Source organism: Salvelinus namaycush, chromosome 19 (assembly GCF_016432855.1).
Source record: "Salvelinus namaycush isolate Seneca chromosome 19, SaNama_1.0, whole genome shotgun sequence".
In the NCBI taxonomy this organism is placed as follows: Eukaryota; Metazoa; Chordata; class Actinopteri; order Salmoniformes; family Salmonidae; genus Salvelinus; species Salvelinus namaycush.
Window position 1 is genome coordinate 2,239,777 of NC_052325.1, and position 21,641 is coordinate 2,261,417.

Here is a 21,641-nt window from a genome sequence, read left to right on the forward strand (position 1 = left end):
GATGGTGGACACGTCCTGGTGACTGTCATGTCCTTATCTCAGAACCTTACGATCAGATGGTGAACATATCCTGGTGACTGGCATGTCCTTATCTCAGAACCTTACGGTCAGATGGTGAACACATCCTGTTGACTGTCATCTCCTTATCTCAGAACCTTACGGTCAGATGGTGAACACACCCTGGTGACTGTCATGTCCTTATCTCAGAACCTTACGATCAGATGGTGAACACATCCTGGTGACTGTCATGTCCTTATCTCAGAACCTTACGGTCAGATGGTGAACACGTCCTGGTGACTGTTATGTCCTTATCTCAGAACCTTACGGTCAGATGGGTGAACACATCCTGGTGACTGTCATGTCCTTATCTCAGAACCTTACGGTCAGATGGTGAACATATCCTGGTGACTGTCATGTCCTTATCTCAGAACCTTACGGTCAGATGGGTGAACACATCCTGTTGACTGTCATGTCCTTATCTCAGAACCTTACGGTCAGATGGTGAACATATCCTGGTGACTGTCATGTCCTTATCTCAGAACCTTACGGTCAGATGGTGAACACATCCTGGTGACTGTCATGTCCTTATCTCAGAACCTTACGGTCAGATGGTGAACACATCCTGGTGACTGTCATGTCCTTATCTCAGAACCTTACGGTCAGATGGTGAACACATCCTGGTGACTGTCATGTCCTTATCTCAGAACCTTACGGTCAGATGGTGAACATATCTTGGTGACTGTCATGTCCTTATCTCAGAACCTTACGGTCAGATGGTGAACACATCCTGGTGACTGTCATGTCCTTATCTCAGAACCTTACGATCAGATGGTGAACATATCCTGGTGACTGGCATGTCCTTATCTCAGAACCTTACGGTCAGATGGTGAACACATCCTGTTGACTGTCATGTCCTTATCTCAGAACCTTACGGTCAGATGGTGAACACACCCTGGTGACTGTCATGTCCTTATCTCAGAACCTTACGATCAGATGGTGAACACATCCTGGTGACTGTCATGTCCTTATCTCAGAACCTTACGATCAGATGGTGAACACATCCTGGTGACTGTCATGTCCTTATCTCAGAACCTTACGGTCAGATGGTGAACACATCCTGGTGACTGTCATGTCCTTATCTCAGAACCTTACGGTCAGATGGTGAACACATCCTGGTGACTGTCATGTCCTTATCTCAGAACCTTACGATCAGATGGTGAACATATCCTGGTGACTGTCATGTCCTTATCTCAGAACCTTACGGTCAGATGGTGAACACATCCTGGTGACTGTCATGTCCTTATCTCAGAACCTTGCGGTCAGATGGTGAACACGTCCTGGTGACTGTCATGTCCTTATCTCAGAACCTTACGGTCAGATGGGTGAACACATCCTGGTGACTGTCATGTCCTTATCTCAGAACCTTACGGTCAGATGGGTGAACACATCCTGGTGACTGTCATGTCCTTATCTCAGAACCTTACGATCAGATGGTGAACACATCCTGGTGACTGTCATGTCCTTATCTCAGAACCTTACGGTCAGATGGTGAACACATCCTGGTGACTGTCATGTCCTTATCTCAGAACCTTACGGTCAGATGGTGAACACATCCTGGTGACTGTCATGTCCTTATCTCAGAACCTTACGATCAGATGGTGAACATATCCTGGTGACTGTCATGTCCTTATCTCAGAACCTTACGGTCAGATGGTGAACACATCCTGGTGACTGTCATGTCCTTATCTCAGAACCTTGCGGTCAGATGGTGAACACGTCCTGGTGACTGTCATGTCCTTATCTCAGAACCTTACGGTCAGATGGGTGAACACATCCTGGTGACTGTCATGTCCTTATCTCAGAACCTTACGGTCAGATGGGTGAACACATCCTGGTGACTGTCATGTCCTTATCTCAGAACCTTACGGTCAGATGGTGAACATATCCTGGTGACTGTCATGTCCTTATCTCAGAACCTTACGGTCAGATGGTGAACATATCCTGGTGACTGTCATGTCCTTATCTCAGAACCTTACGGTCAGATGGTGAACATATCCTGGTGACTGTCATGTCCTTATCTCAGAACCTTACGGTCAGATGGTGAACACACCCTGGTGACTGTCATGTCCTTATCTCAGAACCTTACGATCAGATGGTGAACACATCCTGTTGACTGTCATGTCCTTATCTCAGAACCTTACGATCAGATGGTGAACATATCCTGGTGACTGTCATGTCCTTATCTCAAAACCTTACGGTCAGATGGGTGAACACGTCCTGGTGACTGTCATGTCCTTATCTCAGAACCTTACGGTCAGATGGTGAACATATCCTGGTGACTGTCATGTCCTTATCTCAGAACCTTACGGTCAGATGGTGAACACGTCCTGGTGACTGTCATGTCCTTATCTCAGAACCTTACGGTCAGATGGGTGAACACATCCTGGTGACTGTCATGTCCTTATCTCAGAACCTTACGGTCAGATGGTGAACATATCCTGGTGACTGTCATGTCCTTATCTCAGAACCTTACGGTCAGATGGGTGAACACATCCTGGTGACTGTCATGTCCTTATCTCAGAACCTTACGATCAGATGGTGAACATATCCTGGTGACTGTCATGTCCTTATCTCAGAACCTTACGGTCAGATGGTGAACACATCCTGGTGACTGTCATGTCCTTATCTCAGAACCTTACGATCAGATGGTGAACATATCCTGGTGACTGTCATGTCCTTATCTCAGAACCTTACGGTCAGATGGGTGAACACATCCTGGTGACTGTCATGTCCTTATCTCAGAACCTTATGGTCAGATGGTGAACACATCCTGGTGACTGTCATGTCCTTATCTCAGAACCTTACGGTCAGATGGTGAACACATCCTGGTGACTGTCATGTCCTTATCTCAGAACCTTACGGTCAGATGGTGAACACATCCTGGTGACTGTCATGTCCTTATCTCAGAACCTTACGGTCAGATGGTGAACACATCCTGGTGTCTGTCATGTCCTTATCTCAGAACCTTACGATCAGATGGTGAACACATCCTGGTGACTGTCATGTCCTTATCTCAGAACCTTACGGTCAGATGGTGAACACATCCTGGTGACTGTCATGTCCTTATCTTGGAATCCAGAACCAAATATTGGGTGCGCTAGCTAGCGAACAGTCTGTAACGAGAGTTTACCCATGAGTCTATTGAGTCTCTTTGACTGTTGCGTGGCCTTGCTGTAGTTGACTGTACTCACGAGGTGTTATGTCTCTCTCAGGCCTGTACTCATGAGGTGTTATGTCTCTCTCAGGCCTGTACTCATGAGGTGTTATGTCTCTCTCAGTCCTGTACTCATGAGGTGTTATGTCTCTCTCAGGCCTGTACTCATGAGGTGTTATGTCTCTCTCAGGCCTGTACTCATGAGGTGTTATGTCTCTCTCAGGCCTGTACTCATGAGGTGTTATGTCTCTCTCAGGCCTGTACTCACAAGGTGTTATGTCTCTCTCAGGCCTGTACTCACAAGGTGTTATGTCTCTCTCAGGCCTGTACTCATGAGGTGTTATGTCTCTCTCAGGCCTGTACTCACAAGGTGTTATGTCTCTCTCAGGCCTGTACTCACAAGGTGTTATGTCTCTCTCAGGCCTGTACTCATGAGGTGTTATGTCTCTCTCAGGCCTGTACTCATGAGGTGTTATGTCTCTCTCAGGCCTGTACTCACAAGGTGTTATATCTCTCTCAGGCCTGTACTCATGAGGTGTTATGTCTCTCTCAGGCCTGTACTCACAAGGTGTTATGTCTCTCTCAGGCCTGTACTCAGGAGGTGTTATGTCTCTCTCAGGCCTGTACTCATGAGGTGTTATGTCTCTCTCAGGCCTGTACTCACAAGGTGTTATGTCTCTCTCAGGCCTGTACTCAGGAGGTGTTATGTCTCTCTCAGGCCTGTACTCACGAGGTGTTATGTCTCTCTCAGGCCTGTACTCACAAGGTGTTATGTCTCTCTCAGGCCTGTACTCATGAGGTGTTATGTCTCTCTCAGGCCTGTGCTCACAAGGTGTTATATCTCTCTCAGGCCTGTACTCACAAGGTGTTATGTCTCTCTCAGGCCTGTACTCATGAGGTGTTATGTCTCTCTCAGTCCTGTACTCACAAGGTGTTATGTCTCTCTCAGGCCTGTACTCACAAGGTGTTATGTCTCTCTCAGGCCTGTACTCACAAGGTGTTATGTCTCTCTCAGGCCTGTACTCATGAGGTGTTATGTCTCTCTCAGGCCTGTACTCACAAGGTGTTATATCTCTCTCAGGCCTGTACTCATGAGGTGTTATGTCTCTCTCAGGCCTGTACTCACAAGGTGTTATGTCTCTCTCAGGCCTGTACTCAGGAGGTGTTATGTCTCTCTCAGGCCTGTACTCACAAGGTGTTATGTCTCTCTCAGGCCTGTACTCAGGAGGTGTTATGTCTCTCTCAGGCCTGTACTCACAAGGTGTTATGTCTCTCTCAGGCCTGTACTCACAAGGTGTTATGTCTCTCTCAGGCCTGTACTCACAAGGTGTTATGTCTCTCTCAGGCCTGTACTCATGAGGTGTTATGTCTCTCTCAGGCCTGTACTCATGAGGTGTTATGTCTCTCTCAGGCCTGTACTCACAAGGTGTTATGTCTCTCTCAGGCCTGTACTCATGAGGTGTTATGTCTCTCTCAGGCCTGTACTCACAAGGTGTTATGTCTCTCTCAGGCCTGTACTCACAAGGTGTTATGTCTCTCTCAGGCCTGTACTCATGAGGTGTTATGTCTCTCTCAGGCCTGTACTCATGAGGTGTTATGTCTCTCTCAGGCCTGTACTCACAAGGTGTTATGTCTCTCTCAGGGCTGTACTCACGAGGTGTTATGTCTCTCTCAGGCCTGTACTCACAAGGTGTTATGTCTCTCTCAGGCCTGTACTCACAAGGTGTTATGTCTCTCTCAGGCCTGTACTCATGAGGTGTTATGTCTCTCTCAGGCCTGTGCTCCTCTCTACCAGTGGAGCACGTACAGCGTGTCAGAGAGAGAGCCTGTTGGAACATGTTTCCTGAAGAAAGGAACAGAAGTTGTTGAATATTCTCCTTGCCGATCTAGTAAGTGACTGAGAAAATTGTTTTTTTCTCGACCCAGCAAATTAAGCCTAAAGATTCTTAATTTAAAAAGTGCATTGTAGTCCGAGATTAGATCTTGTCTGGGAAACTGGCTGTATATCTGTTTATATCAATAACTGCAGATTGAGATAAACCCCCCCATGGTCTACCATTGAGAGATTATTAAATCGTTCTGTGTTTGTGTTACTCTGAACAGAAGCCAACTCTCCAGAGGGACAAGGCTTCTGTCAGGCTGGATTCAGTATTGACTTTGTCAAGGTGCGTATTGTGTTTTGTGTCCTCTTTGTCAAGGTGCGTATTGTGTTTTGTGTCCTCTTTGTCAAGGTGCGTATTGTGTTTTGTGTCCTCTTGGTCTTTTTGTTAAGGTGCGTGTTGTGTTTTGTGTCCTCTTGGTCTCTTTGTCAAGGTGCGTATTGTGTTTTGTGTCCTCTTTGTCAAGGTGCGTATTGTGTTTTGTGTTCTCTTTGTCTCTTTGTCAAGGTGCGTATTGTGTTTTGTGTCCTCGTTGTCTCTTTGTCAAGGTGCGTATTGTGTTTTGTGTCCTCTTTGTCTCTTTGTCAAGGTGCGTATTGTGTTTTGTGTCCTCTTTGTCTCTTTGTCAAGGTGCGTATTGTGTTTTGTGTCCTCTTTGTCTCTTTGTCAAGGTGCGTATTGTGTTTTGTGTCCTCTTTGTCTCTTTGTCAAGGTGTGTTTTGTGTTTTGTGTCCTCTTGGTCTCTTTGTTAAGGTGTGTTTTGTGTCCTCTTTGCCAAGGTGCATACTTTGCAGTGTTCCATACAACAATAGATAAATAAAATAGATAAATTAAAAACATTATTATAAACTATTATTCTCCGGTGCTTGGATTCTATTTCAGACCTTCTTGTCTTGGTTCCTTCTTTCAGAATAACATAACTTATGTCTCTCTCTTTCTTTCTTTTTATATTTGTTTTTCTTTATTTTATCTTTTTCAAATATATATTTTTTCTTTCTCTCTCTCCAACAGAATAACAGGGTGGTTGTTGGAGGCCCTGGTAGTTTCTACTGGCAAGGTAAGTGATGTGTAATTCTATATATTTACGGATCAGGTCTACTATGCCAGGGTATTATCAGACACGCTGGGCTCTGTGTGGCTCTCCTCTGAGATGAGGCATGTAGTGATTCAGGGAATTTGTGGGGATGCTCTGACTGCCTGACTATAGCTGTTGTCAATGTGGTAATGCTCTGACTGCCTAACTATAGCTGTTGTCAATGTGGTAATGCTCTGACTGCCTAACTATAGCTGTTGGCAATGTGGTAATGCTCTGACTGCCTAACTATAGCTGTTGTCAATGTGGTAATGCTCTGACTGCCTAACTATAGCTGTTGTCAATGTGGGGATGCTCTGACTGCCTAACTATAGCTGTTGTCAATGTGGTAATGCTCTGACTGCCTAACTATAGCTGTTGTCAATGTGGTAATGCTCTGACTGCCTAACTATAGCTGTTGTCAATGTGGTAATGCTCTGACTGCCTGACTATAGCTGTTGTCAATGTGGTAATGCTCTGACTGCCTAACTATAGCTGTTGTCAATGTGGTAATGCTCTGACTGCCTAACTATAGCTGTTGTCAATGTGGTAATGCTCTGACTGCCTAACTATAGCTGTTGTCAATGTGGTAATGCGCTGACTGCCTAAATATAGCTGTTGTCAATGTGGTAATGCTCTGACTGCCTAACTATAGCTGTTGTCAATGTGGTAATGCTCTGACTGCCTAACTATAGCTGTTGTCAATGTGGTAATGCTCTGACTGCCTAACTATAGCTGTTGTCAATGTGGTAATGCTCTGACTGCCTAACTATAGCTGTTGTCAATGTGGTAATGCTCTGACTGCCTAACTATAGCTGTTGTCAATGTGGTAATGCTCTGACTGCCTAACTATAGCTGTTGTCAATGTGGTAATGCTCTGACTGCCTAACTATAGCTGTTGTCAATGTGGTAGTGCTCTGACTGCCTAAATAAAGCTGTGGTCAATGCAGCTCTTCGGCTGACAAGTGAGCAGTAGTTTGTGAGATCATGACACTGGCTTGCAGGAGTGACTGCCCAGCTAACAACAAACATTCCCACAACTTTAGAGAACATTCCCTTAAGAGTCTCATAGGAATGTTCCTGTGATGTGCAAGGAATGTTTCCCAGAGACCATTTCCTTAATGTCAAATAGAACGTACCAAGAACAGGGTTGCCATGTTCTCAGAACTTAAGATATTAAATGTCCTAGACACGTTTAATGGGAACATTACAAGAACATTCACGTGTCCAGTTTTCTGAGGGTTAGGAGAATAATCCATCAACGTCCCACCAAACATACATACATGGTTGAGGAAGTGCTGTATCATGAATACAGTCATAGGTAAGAGGCTGTGCTGCATCATGAATACAGTCACAGGTAAGAGGAAGTGCTGCATCATGAATACAGTCACAGATAAGAGGCTGTGCTGCATCATGAATACAGTCACAGATAAGAGGCTGTGCTGCATCATGAATACAGTCACAGATAAGAGGAAGTGCTGCATCATGAATACAGTCACAGGTAAGAGGAAGTGCTGCATCATGAATACAGTCACAGATAAGAGGCAGTGCTGTATCATGAATACAGTCACAGATAAGAGGCAGTGCTGTATCATGAATACAGTCACAGATAAGAGGCAGTGCTGCATCATGAATACAGTCACAGATAAGAGGCAGTGCTGCATCATGAATACAGTCACAGATAAGAGGAAGTGCTGCATCATGAATACAGTCACAGATAAGAGGAAGTGCTGCATCATGAATACAGTCACAGATAAGAGGAGGTGCTGCATCATGAATACAGTCACAGGTAAGAGGAAGTACTGCATCATGAATACAGTCACAGGTAAGAGGAAGTACTGCATCATGAATACAGTCACAGGTAAGAGGCAGTGCTGTATCATGAATACAGTCACAGGTAAGAGGAAGTGCTGCATCATGAATACAGTCACAGATAAGAGGAAGTGCTGCATCATGAATACAGTCACAGATAAGAGGAAGTGCTGCATCATGAATACAGTCACAGATAAGAGGCTGTGCTGCATCATGAATACAGTCACAGATAAGAGGAAGTGCTGCATCATGAATACAGTCACAGGTAAGAGGAAGTACTGCATCATGAATACAGTCACAGATAAGAGGAAGTGCTGCATCATGAATACAGTCACAGGTAAGAGGAAGTACTGCATCATGAATACAGTCACAGATAAGAGGCTGTGCTGCATCATGAATACAGTCACAGGTAAGAGGAAGTGCTGCATCATGAATACAGTCACAGGTAAGAGGAAGTACTGCATCATGAATACAGTCACAGGTAAGAGGAAGTACTGCCTCATGAATACAGTCACAGATAAGAGGCTGTGCTGCATCATGAATACATTCACAGATAAGAGGCAGTGCTGTATCATGAATACAGTCACAGGTAAGAGGAAGTGCTGCATCATGAATACAGTCACAGATAAGAGGAAGTGCTGCATCATGAATACAGTCACAGGTAAGAGGAAGTGCTGCATCATGAATACAGTCACAGATAAGAGGAAGTACTGCATCATGAATACAGTCACAGATAAGAGGAAGTACTGAATCATGAAGACAGTCACAGATAAGAGGCTTTGATGGGGTAGCCTGGGCCGTGTTTCTGTTTCGGCGTCAAATTAGGAATGTTCCAGATATAAATGCGATGACGAGAGCTGATGTGATTCCTAATCAGACACACGTTTGTTCACCATGGTATAACAGTATGTGGTTCAACATGGTATGTTGTGTTGATTTCAGAAAGACGATAGAGAGTTACAGTTGAAGTCGGAAGTTTACATACACTTAGGTTGAAGTCAATTAAACTTGTTTTTCAACCAGTCCACAAATTTCTTGTTAATAAATTATAGTTTTGGTAAGTTGGTTCGGACATCTACTTCGTGCATGACACAAGTACATTTTCCAACAATTGTTTACAGACAGATTATTTCACTTATAATTCACTGTATCACAATTCCAGTGGGTCAGAAGTTTACATACACTAAGTTGACTGTGCCTTTAAACAGCTTGGAAAATTCCAGAAAATGGTGTCATGGCTTGAGAAGCTTCTGATAGGCTAATTGACATAATTTGAGTCAATTGGAGGTGTACCTGTGGATGTATTTCAAGACCTACCTTCAAACTCAGTGCCTATTTGCTTGACATCATGGGAAAATCAAAAGAAATCAGCCAAAAATTGTAGACCTCCACAAGTCTGGTTCATCCTTGGGAGCAATTTCCAAACACCTGAAGGTACCACGTTCATCTGTACAAACAATAGTACGCAAGTATAAACACCATGGGACCACACAGCTGTCATACCGCTCAGGAAGGAGACGTGTTCTTTCTCCTAGAGATGAACGTACTTTGGTGCGAAAAGTGCAAATCAATCCCAGAACATCAGCAAAGGACCTTGTGAAGATGCTGGAGGAAACAGGTAAAAAAGTATCTATATCCACAGTAAAATGAGTCCTATATCGACATAACCTGAAAGGCCGCTCAGCAAGAAAGAAGCCACTGCTTCAAAACCACCATGAAAAAAACAGACTACGGTTTGCAACTGCACATGGGGACAAAGATCGTACTTTTTTGGAGAAATGTCCTCTAGTCTGATGAAACAAAAATAGAACTGTTCGCCATAATTATCATCGTTCTGTTTGGAGGAAAAAGGGGGAGGCTTGCAAGCCGAAGAACACCATCCCAACCGTGAAGCACGGGGGTGGCAGCATCATGTTGTGGGGGTGCTTTGCTGCAGGAGGGACTGGTGCACTTCACAATATAGATGGCATCATGATGAAAGACAATTATGTGGATATATTGAAGCAACAGCTCAAGACATCAGTCAGGAAGTTAAAGCTTGGTCGCAAATGGGTCTTCCAAATGGACAATGACCCAAAGTTGTGGCAAAATGGCTTAAGGACAACCAAGTCAAGGTATTGGTGTGGCCATCACAAAGCCCTGACCTCAATCCTATAGAAAATGTGTGGGCAGAACTGAAAAAGCCTGTGCGAGCAAGGAGGCCTACAAACCTGACTCAGTTACACCAGCTCTGTCAGGAGGAATGGGACAAAATTCACCCAACTTGTTGCGGGAACCTTGTGGAAGGCTACCCGAAACGTTTGACCCAAGTTAAACAATTTAAAGGCAATGCTACCAAATACTAATTGAGTGTATGTAAACTTCTGACCCACTGGGAATGTGATGAAAGAAATAAAAGCTTTAATAAATAATTCTCTCTACTATTATTCTGACATTTCACATTCTTAAAATAAAGTGATGATCCTTACTGACCAAAGACAGGGAATTTTTACTAGGATTAAATGTCAGGAATTGTGAATAACTGAGTTTAAATGTATTTGGCTAAGGTGTATGTAAACTTCCGACTTCAGCTCTATGTTTGAGATGCTCAGCTTCCTAGACTTCTACACTACCGTTCAAAAGTTTGGGGTCACTTAGAAATGTCCTTGTTTTTGAAAGAAAAGCACATTTTTTAATCCATTAAAATAACTTCAAATTGATCAGAAATACAGTGTAGACATTGTTAATGTTGTAAATGACTATTGAAACTGGAAACGGCTGATTTTTTTAATGGAATATCTACATAGGCGTACAGAGGCCCATTATCAGCAACCATCACTCCTGTGTTCCAATGGCACGTTGTGTTAGATAATCCAAGTTCATCATTTTAAAAGGCTAACTGATCATTGGAAAACCCTTTTGCAATTATGTTAGCACAGCTAAAAACTGTTGTTCTGATTAAAGAAGCAATAAAACTGGCCTTCTTTAGACTAGTTGAGTATCTGGAGTATCAGCATTTGTGGGTTCGATTACAGGCTCAAAATGGCCAGAAACAAAGACCTTTCTTCTGAAACTCGTCAGTCTATTCTTGTTCTGAGAAATTAAGGCTAGTCCATGTGAGAAATTCCCCAAAAAACTGAAGATCTCGTACAACGCTGTGTACTACTTCCTTCACAGAACAGTGCAAACTGGCTCTAACCAGAATAGAAAGAGGAGTGGGAGGCCCCGGTGCAGAACTGAGCAAGAGGACAAGTACATTAGAGTGTCTAGTTTGAGAAACACACGCCTCACAAGTCCTCAACTGGCAGCTTCATTAAATAGTACCTGCAAAACACCAGTCTCAACGTCAACAGTGAAGAGGCGACTCCGGGATGCTGACCTTCTAGGCAGAGTTCCTCTGTCCAGTGTTTGTGTTCTTCTTTTATCATATTAATTGTTTATTTTTATTGGCCAATCTGAGATATGGCTTTTTCTTTGCATCTCTGCCTTATTATCTTCTATTCTTCTGAACTTAACAACATGAATTGGGGTATTTAGATTGCTATATAGGGAGAGAACATTGAACAGAACAAGGCTGATGTCAATAACTCAAAAAAATGCTTGATAGTCCCAGGCTCTCGAATATTCTAATGAACTGATAACTGAGATGGACATGTTGACGTAGCAGGAAGATCTGAATGCCGTGAACCAAGAGGTTCACCAACCAATCAGGGCCTTGATGGGCTGGGCAACAGTAACAAGATGTGATGTGGATCAGTGGTTCACCAATCAAGTCCTTGATGGGCTAGGCAACAGTAACAGTGGTTGGCCAATCAGGGCCTTGATGGGCTGGGCAACAGTAACAGTGGTTGACCAATCAGGACCTTGATGGGCTGGGCAACAGTTAACAATGGTTGACCAATCATGGCCTTGATGGGCTGGGCAATAGTTAACAATGGTTGACCAATCAGAGCCTTGATGGGCTGGGCAATAGTTAACAATGGTTGACCAATCAGGGCCTTGATGGGCTGGGCAATAGTTAACAATGGTTGACCAATCAGAGCCTTGATGGGCTGGGCAACAGTTAACAATGGTTGACCAATCAGGACCTTGATGGGCTGGGCAATGATTGACCAATCAGGGCCTTGATGGGCTGGGCAACAGTTAACAATGGTTGACCAATCAGGGCCTTGATGGGCTGGGCAACAGTAACAGTGGTTCACCAATCAGGGCCTTGATGGGCTGGGCAACAGTTAACAATGGTTGACCAATCATGGCCTTGATGGGCTGGGCAACAGTTAACAATGGTTGACCAATCAGGGCCTTGATGGGCTGGGCAATAGTAACAGTGGTTGACCAATCAGCAGGGCCTTGATGGGCTGGGCAACAGTTAACAATGGTTGACCAATCAGGGCCTTGATGGGCTGGGCAACAGTTAACAATGGTTGACCAATCAGGGCCTTGATGGGCTGGGCAACAGTAACAGTGGTTGACCAATCAGCAGGGCCTTGATGGGCTGGGCAACAGTTAACAATGGTTGACCAATCAGCAGGGCCTTGATGGGCTGGGCAACAGTTAACAATGATTGACCAATCAGGGCCTTGATGGGCTGGCCAATAGTAACAGTGGTTGACCAATCAGGGCCTTGATGGGCTGGGCAACAGTAACAGTGGTTGACCAATCAGGGCCTTGATGGGCTGGGCAACAGTAACAGTGGTTGACCAATCAGGGCCTTGATGGGCTGGGCAACAGTAACAGTGGTTGACCAATCAGGGCCTTGATGGGCTGGGCAATAGTGACAATATGTTAACTTTGGGACCATCAGGAGACGTCCTGACAACTGGACACAGGAATGTTCTTGCAATGTGTCTATAACATTTAATATCTTATGTTCTATAACATTTAATATCTTATGTTCTATAACATTTAATATCTTATGTTCTATAACATTTAATATCTTATGTTCTATAACATTTCATATCTTATGTTGTGAGAACAAAGCAGCCATGTCCTGTGTATGTTTGATGGGACATTGATGGAATTTTCTCCTAACCCTCAGGAAACTGGACACAGGAATGTTCTTACAATATTCCCACGAAATGTGTCTAGGACATTTAATATGTTGTACTCTGAGAACATGGGAACCGTGTAACATTCTCCCTAGGATTGTTAGCTGGGTGGTCTCCTTTAATTCTGTGAAAAATTCTCTGACCCAGAGAACATTTTGAGATGTTGTTTTCCTTTGGGTGTGCCTGCTAGTTGCAACATCCTGTTGTGAGTCAAATGAGCAAATACAGCCCTTTTTTAAAAGCTGTCAAAGTTGTTGGTAGCGGGGCGGCTCATTGGCTGCTGCGATGCTGGGTAGGCACTGAGAGAATTTGAATTGGGAGGGGTGGAATTAAAAACGCTAAACATTTGTATGGGTGCCATGCCAGCCTGCAACTCAATAGTAGAAGGTGTTCCTAATGTTTTGTACACTCGAGTATATATTAGACTCTCACATTCTGTGAACCTTGAAGCATTTGTTTGGTCAAAAATGTAAGCAGAAGCACAATTTAGACCAAAACAAATTAGGCTACATAAACCCTCTCTCACCCCCCCTGACCCTGCTTTCATAACCTTTGTCATTAAGGAGTAGAAAGCCCTTATGTTATTAATAACATGAGGTGATGTGTACGACGCTGTATGTTATTAATAACACGAGGTGATATGTACGACGCTGTATGTTATTAATAACACGAGGTGATGTGTACGACGCTGTATGTTATTAATACCATGAGGTGATATGTACGACGCTGTATGTTATTAATAACACGAGGTGATATGTACGACGCTGTATGTTATTAATACCATGAGGTGATATGTACGACGCTGTATGTTATTAATAACATGAGGTGATATGTACGACGCTGTATGTTATTAATACCATGAGGTGATATGTACGACGCTGTATGTTATTAATAACACGAGGTGATATGTACGACGCTGTATGTTATTAATAACACGAGGTGATATGTACGACGCTGTATGTTATTAATAACACGAGGTGATATGTACGACGCTGTATGTTATTAATAACACGAGGTGATATGTACGACGCTGTATGTTATTAATTACATTTACATTTAAGTCATTTAGCAGACGCTCTTATCCAGAGCGACTTACAAGTTGGTGCATTCACCTTATGATATCCAGTGGAACAACCACTTTACAATAGTGCATCTAACTCTTTTAAGGGGGGGGGGGGGTTAGAAGGATTACTTTATCCTTCTAATAACACGAGGTGATATGTACGACGCTGTATGTTATTAATAACATGAGGTGATATGTACGACGCTGTATGTTATTAATACCACGAGGTGATATGTACGACGCTGTATGTTATTAATAACATGAGGTGATATGTACGACGCTGTATGTTATTAATAACATGAGGTGATATGTACGACGCTGTATGTTATTAATAACACGAGGTGATGTGTACGATGCTGTATGTTATTAATAACACGAGGTGATATGTACGACGCTGTATGTTATTAATACCATGAGGTGATATGTACGACGCTGTATGTTATTAATAACACGAGGTGATATGTACGACGCTGTATGTTATTAATAACACGAGGTGATATGTACGACACTGTATGTTATTAATAACACGAGGTGATATGTACGACGCTGTATGTTATTAATAACAGGTGATATGTACGACGCTGTATGTTATTAATAACATGAGGTGATATGTACGACACTGTATGTTATTAATAACACATGGTGATATGTACGACGCTGTATGTTATTAATACCATGAGGTGATATGTACGACGCTGTATGTTATTAATAACATGAGGTGATATGTACGACGCTGTATGTTATTAATAACACGAGGTGATATGTACGACGCTGTATGTTATTAATAACATGAGGTGATGTGTACGACGCTGTATGTTATTAATAACATGAGGTGATATGTACGACGCTGTATGTTATTAATAACACGAGGTGATATGTACGACGCTGTATGTTATTAATAACATGAGGTGATGTGTACGACGCTGTATGTTATTAATAACATGAGGTGATATGTACGACGCTGTATGTTATTAATAACACGAGGTGATATGTACGACACTGTATGTTATTAATAACACGAGGTGATATGTACGACGCTGTATGTTATTAATAACATGAGGTGATATGTACGACGCTGTATGTTATTAATAACATGAGGTGATATGTACGACGCTGTATGTTATTAATAACACGAGGTGATATGTACGACGCTGTATGTTATTAATAACATGAGGTGATGTGTACGACGCTGTATGTTATTAATAACATGAGGTGATATGTACGACGCTGTATGTTATTAATAACATGAGGTGATATGTACGACGCTGTATGTTATTAATAACATGAGGTGATGTGTACGATGCTGTATGTTATTAATAACACGAGGTGATATGTACGACGCTGTATGTTATTAATACCATGAGGTGATATGTACGACGCTGTATGTTATTAATAACATGAGGTGATGTGTACGATGCTGTATGTTATTAATAACATGAGGTGATATGTACGACGCTGTATGTTATTAATAACATGAGGTGATATGTACGACGCTGTATGTTATTAATAACATGAGGTGATGTGTACGATGCTGTATGTTATTAATAACACGAGGTGATATGTACGACGCTGTATGTTATTAATACCATGAGGTGATATGTACGACGCTGTATGTTATTAATAACATGAGGTGATATGTACGACGCTGTATGTTATTTCCACAGGTCAGCTGATAAGTGATGATATCTCTGAGATCATCACCAGGTTCAATAGACAATACTACACTCCTTACAGTAACCAGCTGACCACTAAGTCTGCCAGCGCTCAGTACGATGACAGTTATTTAGGTAAGTCCTGTTGGCTGAGTCCCAAACGGCCCCCTATTCCCTCTATAGTGCTCTACTTTTAACCAGGTGCCCGTAGGGAATAGAATGCCGTTTGGGACGTATTCACTTTCTGGTTAATTATATGTTTGTTCATTTTGATTAGCATTTTCTCAAGTGGTGTTGAAGCTCTTGTTTTGGCTCTGTAAGAGGCTCAAAACTATCGTTCAAGAATTTAATGAGCTCTTAGGGTTTTGTGGCAGAGGATTTAGTAAATGTTGTGAAACTGTGCGTGGTCTGTTGTTGTAGAATGTAGTACGTTAACGGTACTCTACTCCGCTGGCACCATATCTTCTGGGTTGTTTGGTATTTATTTTATGTTTAACTTCCAGGTTATTCTGTGACTGTCGGTGACTTCAATGCTGACGGAGAAGATGGTAAGACTTGGCCATCACACTGTTCCCATCTACTGATGTCTCTTCTGTCTCCATCTACACTCCTTCCTCTGTTTAGTACTGCGTACATGGCCTTTCACCTACTCATGTTATTTTGTGACTTGTAAAAGTGGAATGCTCCGTACTGTAATCTCTGGGTTTGGTACAGTAATGTGTTGTGGAATGTCTTAGTTCTGTGGTTGATACTTAATGTTCCAGAATGGAACAGTTCAATGGTGATCTAATTGTAACATTCTATATAGAACAGTTCAATGGTGATCTCATTCTAATATTCTATATAGAACAGTTCAATGGTGATCTCATTCTAATATTCTATATAGAACAGTTCAATGGTGATCTCATTCTAACATTCTGTATAGAACAGTTCAATGGTGATCTCATTCTAACATTCTATATAGAACAGTTCAATGGTGATCTCATTCTAACATTCTATATAGAACAGTTCAATGGTGATCTCATTCTAACATTCTGTATAGAACAGTTCAATGGTGATCTATTTTTAACATTCTATATAGAACAGTTCAATTCAATCTCATTCATTATTTCTGTTATTTCTGTTGTACAGATTACATTACCGGAGTACCCAGGGGAGACAAAGCTCTGGGCTATGTAAGTATTATGAGCTCATATATACAAACAGAATTGTGTATATAACAATTATTTATTTATTATTTAGCTTTCATTTAATCTTGGTTAACCCAGAACCAAAATTATGCGTATTTTTGTCAGATGCTCAATATTTACGTAGTCTGTCAACGAGAGATTAACCTTTCATTTAACCTTTATTCGGAAAGTATTCAGACCCCTTCACTTTTTCCACATTTTCTTATGTTTTATTCTAAGATGGATAATATTTAAAAAAATCTTCAATCTATGCTCAATACCCCATAATGACAAAGCGAAAACAGGTATAAAAATACAAAAAAAATACTTATGTACATAAAAATTTAGGCCCTTTACGATGAGACTTGAAATTGAGCTCAGGTGCATCCTGTTTCCTTTGATTATACTTGAGATGTTTCTACAACTTGATTGGATTCCACCTGTGGTAAATTCAATTGAATGGACCTGATTTGGAAAGACACACACCTGTCTATATAAGGTCCCACAGTTGACAGTGCATGTCAGAGCAAAAACCAAGCCATGAGGTCAAAGGAATTGTCCGTAGAGCTCCGAGACAGGATTGTGTTGAGACACAGATCTGGGGAAGGGTACCAAAATATTTCTGCAGCATTGAAGGACCCCAAGAACACAGTGGCCTCCATCATTTTTAAATGGAAGAATTTTGGAACCACAAAACTCTTCCTAGAGCTGGCCACCCGGCAACCGGGGAAGAAGAGCCTTGGTCAGGGAGGTGACCAAGAACCTGATAATTACCTTGACAGAGCTCCAGAGTTCCTCTGTGGAAATGGGGGAACCTTCCAGAAGGACAACCATCTCTGCAGCACTCCACCAATCAGGCCTTTATGATAGAGTGGCCAGACGGAAGCCACTCCTCAGTAGAATGCACATGACAGCCCGCTTGGCATTTGCCAAGAGGCACCTAAAGACTCTCAGACCATGAGAAACAAGATTGAACTCTTGGGCCGAAATGCCAAGCGTCACATCTGGAGGGAACCTGGCACCATCCCTACGGTGAAGCATGGTGGTGGCAGTGTCATGCTGTGGGGATGTTTCTCAGCAGCAGGGACTGGGCGACTAGTCAGGATCGAGGGAAAGATGAACGGAGCAAAGTACAGAGAGATCCTTGATGAAAACCTGCTCCAGAGCGCTCAGGACCTCAGACTGGGGCGAAGGTTCACCTTCCAACAAGACAATAATCCTAAGCACACAGCCAAGACAACGCAGGAGTGACTTCGGGACAAGTCTCTGAATGTCCTTGAGTGGTCCAGCCAGAGCCAGGTCTTGAATCCGATCGAACATCTCTGGAGAGACCTGAAAATAGCTGTGCAGCAACGCTCCCCATCCAACCTGACAGAACTTGAGAGGATCTGCAGAGAAGAATGGGAGAAACTCCCGAAATACAGGTGTGCCAAGCTTGTAGCGTCATACCCAAGAAGACTCAAGGCTGTAATCACTGCCAAAGATGCTTCAACAAAGTACTGAGTAAAGAGTTTGAATACTTATGTAAATGTGAAATTTCCGTTTTTGTGTAATTTTTTTATTATATACATTTGCTACAAAGTGAAGGGGTCTGAATGCTTTCCCGACATTGAGCTAAAATATTTTTGAAAGCTGTACTATACATGTGTTAAAGAGGTCAATGGCACACAGACCGTGAGGGAAGAACAAGGAACTCCATAATTGGCGCATATTCGAAAATTCAGATTTTATTATTATTTTATTATTCTTCATATTCGTCATGATTTTTGTGTTCAAACAGGCTGGTTACTAAAATCCCAATTTAGATCTATTTAGACTAATATTTAGAAATAGTTATTTTCAGTTTACTAAAAAATATCTGCTAAACGCTAACTTCTGTTCATATAAGCTGGTAGCATAGCTAGCCATATAGAAATCGGTGGTGGTACTTGAAGCCATTTTGAAATGTAATACAGTTGATTAGTGACGATGACATAAACATGTGTTGGGGTTAACATCCATACATTACACTCTGATTTTTACCCCAAATAGTGTGAAATACACATTTAAACAATAGCTTAAATGTAGGCACATTTTTAAGGGCGGGGGGGGGGACGTGAGTGGGGTTGCCATGGCATTTCCATTGTTTTGGTCAGTTCAATGTATCTCTTTACTGCATCTATGCTGCGTGTGCTATAGGCAACTATTATTGCCATGGCTAAAACACACCCAGACTAAATCAACTACGTTGACTATTCTTACGTAGAGTCAAGTGTGTAAGCCGTTGTGGGTGGAAAACCAGGTCATTATTTTGTCTTGCCATGTAGGTGAACATCTTCAATGGGAGGAATATGCAGTCTGTCCTGAACTTCACAGGAACACAGGTACGGTATGAGATGGTAGTGGTTTTACATGTGTGTGCGTGCATGCGTGCGCGGATACCGACTCTGAGCCCGTAGGATGAAAGGAATGTTGACATAATTCATTTGATTTGTTTTGAGGGTTCCTCTTGGAATCTCTGTTACAGTCCATACAGAGACAGAGCGTCCGTTACAGTCCACACGGAGACAGAGCGTCCGTTACAGTCCACACAGAGACAGGGCGTCCGTTACAGTCCACACGGAGACAGAGCGTCCGTTACAGTCCACACGGAGACAGAGCGTCCGTTACAGTCCACACGGAGACAGAGCGTCCGTTACAGTCCACACGGAGACAGAGCGTCCGTTACAGTCCACACAGAGACAGAGCGTCCGTTACAGTCCACACAGAGACAGAGCGTCCGTTACAGTCCACACAGAGACAGAGCGTCCGTTACAGTCCACACAGAGACAGAGCGTCCGTTACAGTCCACACGGAGACAGAGCGTCCGTTACAGTCCACACAGAGACAGAGCGTCCGTTACAGTCCACACAGAGACAGAGCGTCCGTTACAGTCCACACGGAGACAGAGCGTCCGTTACAGTCCACACGGAGACAGAGCGTCCGTTACAGTCCACACGGAGACAGAGCATCCGTTAAAATCCACACGGAGACAGAGCGTCCGTTACAGTCCACACAGAGACAGGGCGTCCGTTACAGTCCACACAGAGACAGAGCGTCCGTTACAGTCCACACAGAGACAGAGCGTCCGTTACAGTCCACACAGAGACAGAGCGTCCGTTACAGTCCACACAGAGACAGAGCGTCCGTTACAGTCCACACGGAGACAGAGCGTCCGTTACAGTCCACACGGAGACAGAGCGTCCGTTACAGTCCACACGGAGACAGAGCGTCCGTTACAGTCCACACGGAGACAGAGCGTCCGTTACAGTCCAAACGGAGACAGAGCATCCGTTACAGTCCACACAGAGACAGGGCGTCCGTTACAGTCCACACAGAGACAGAGCGTCCGTTACAGTCCACACGGAGACAGAGCGTCCGTTACAGTCCACACAGAGACAGAGCGTCCGTTACAGTCCACACGGAGACAGAGCGTCCGTTACAGTCCACACGGAGACAGAGCGTCCGTTACAGTCCACACGGAGACAGAGCGTCCGTTACAGTCCACACAGAGACAGGGCGTCCGTTACAGTCCACACGGAGACAGAGCGTCCGTTACAGTCCACACGGAGACAGAGCGTCCGTTACAGTCCACACGGAGACAGAGCGTCCGTTACAGTCCACACGGAGACAGAGCGTCCGTTACAGTCCACACAGAGACAGAGCGTCCGTTACAGTCCACACAGAGACAGAGCGTCCGTTACAGTCCACACGGAGACAGAGCGTCCGTTACAGTCCACACAGAGACAGAGCGTCCGTTACAGTCCACACAGAGACAGAGCGTCCGTTACAGTCCACACGGAGACAGAGCGTCCGTTACAGTCCACACGGAGACAGAGCGTCCGTTACAGTCCACACGGAGACAGAGCATCCGTTAAAATCCACACGGAGACAGAGCGTCCGTTACAGTCCACACAGAGACAGGGCGTCCGTTACAGTCCACACAGAGACAGAGCGTCCGTTACAGTCCACACAGAGACAGAGCGTCCGTTACAGTCCACACAGAGACAGAGCGTCCGTTACAGTCCACACAGAGACAGAGCGTCCGTTACAGTCCACACGGAGACAGAGCGTCCGTTACAGTCCACACGGAGACAGAGCGTCCGTTACAGTCCACACGGAGACAGAGCGTCCGTTACAGTCCACACGGAGACAGAGCGTCCGTTACAGTCCAAACGGAGACAGAGCATCCGTTACAGTCCACACAGAGACAGGGCGTCCGTTACAGTCCACACAGAGACAGAGCGTCCGTTACAGTCCACACAGAGACAGAGCGTCCGTTACAGTCCACACAGAGACAGAGCGTCCGTTACAGTCCACACGGAGACAGAGCGTCCGTTACAGTCCACACGGAGACAGAGCGTCCGTTACAGTCCACACGGAGACAGAGCGTCCGTTACAGTCCACACGGAGACAGAGCGTCCGTTACAGTCCACACGGAGACAGGGCGTCCGTTACAGTCCACACGGAGACAGAGCGTCCGTTACAGTCCACACGGAGACAGAGCGTCCGTTACAGTCCACACAGAGACAGAGGGTCCGTTACAGTCCACACAGAGAGAGAGCGTCCGTTACAGTCCACACAGAGACAGAGCGTCCGTTACAGTCCACACGGAGACAGAGCGTCCGTTACAGTCCACACGGAGACAGAGCGTCCGTTACAGTCCACACAGAGACAGAGCGTCCGTTACAGTCCAAACGGAGACAGAGCGTCCGTTACAGTCCACACAGAGAC

General features: G+C 44.0%; 1 protein-coding gene across 1 annotated transcript in view; it reads left to right on the top strand.

Annotated features, from left to right (window-relative positions):
- Nucleotides 1-21,641, top strand: part of LOC120064520 (integrin alpha-V-like) — a 92,300-nt gene that overhangs the window by 19,691 nt on the left and 50,968 nt on the right. Inside the window, exons 4-10 of the mRNA XM_039015134.1 lie at nt 4,989-5,103; nt 5,318-5,379; nt 6,106-6,151; nt 15,733-15,855; nt 16,224-16,268; nt 16,852-16,895; nt 19,196-19,252. Of these exons, the coding sequence (XP_038871062.1) occupies nt 4,989-5,103; nt 5,318-5,379; nt 6,106-6,151; nt 15,733-15,855; nt 16,224-16,268; nt 16,852-16,895; nt 19,196-19,252 (492 nt within the window). The remainder of the gene's footprint in view (nt 1-4,988; nt 5,104-5,317; nt 5,380-6,105; nt 6,152-15,732; nt 15,856-16,223; nt 16,269-16,851; nt 16,896-19,195; nt 19,253-21,641) is intronic.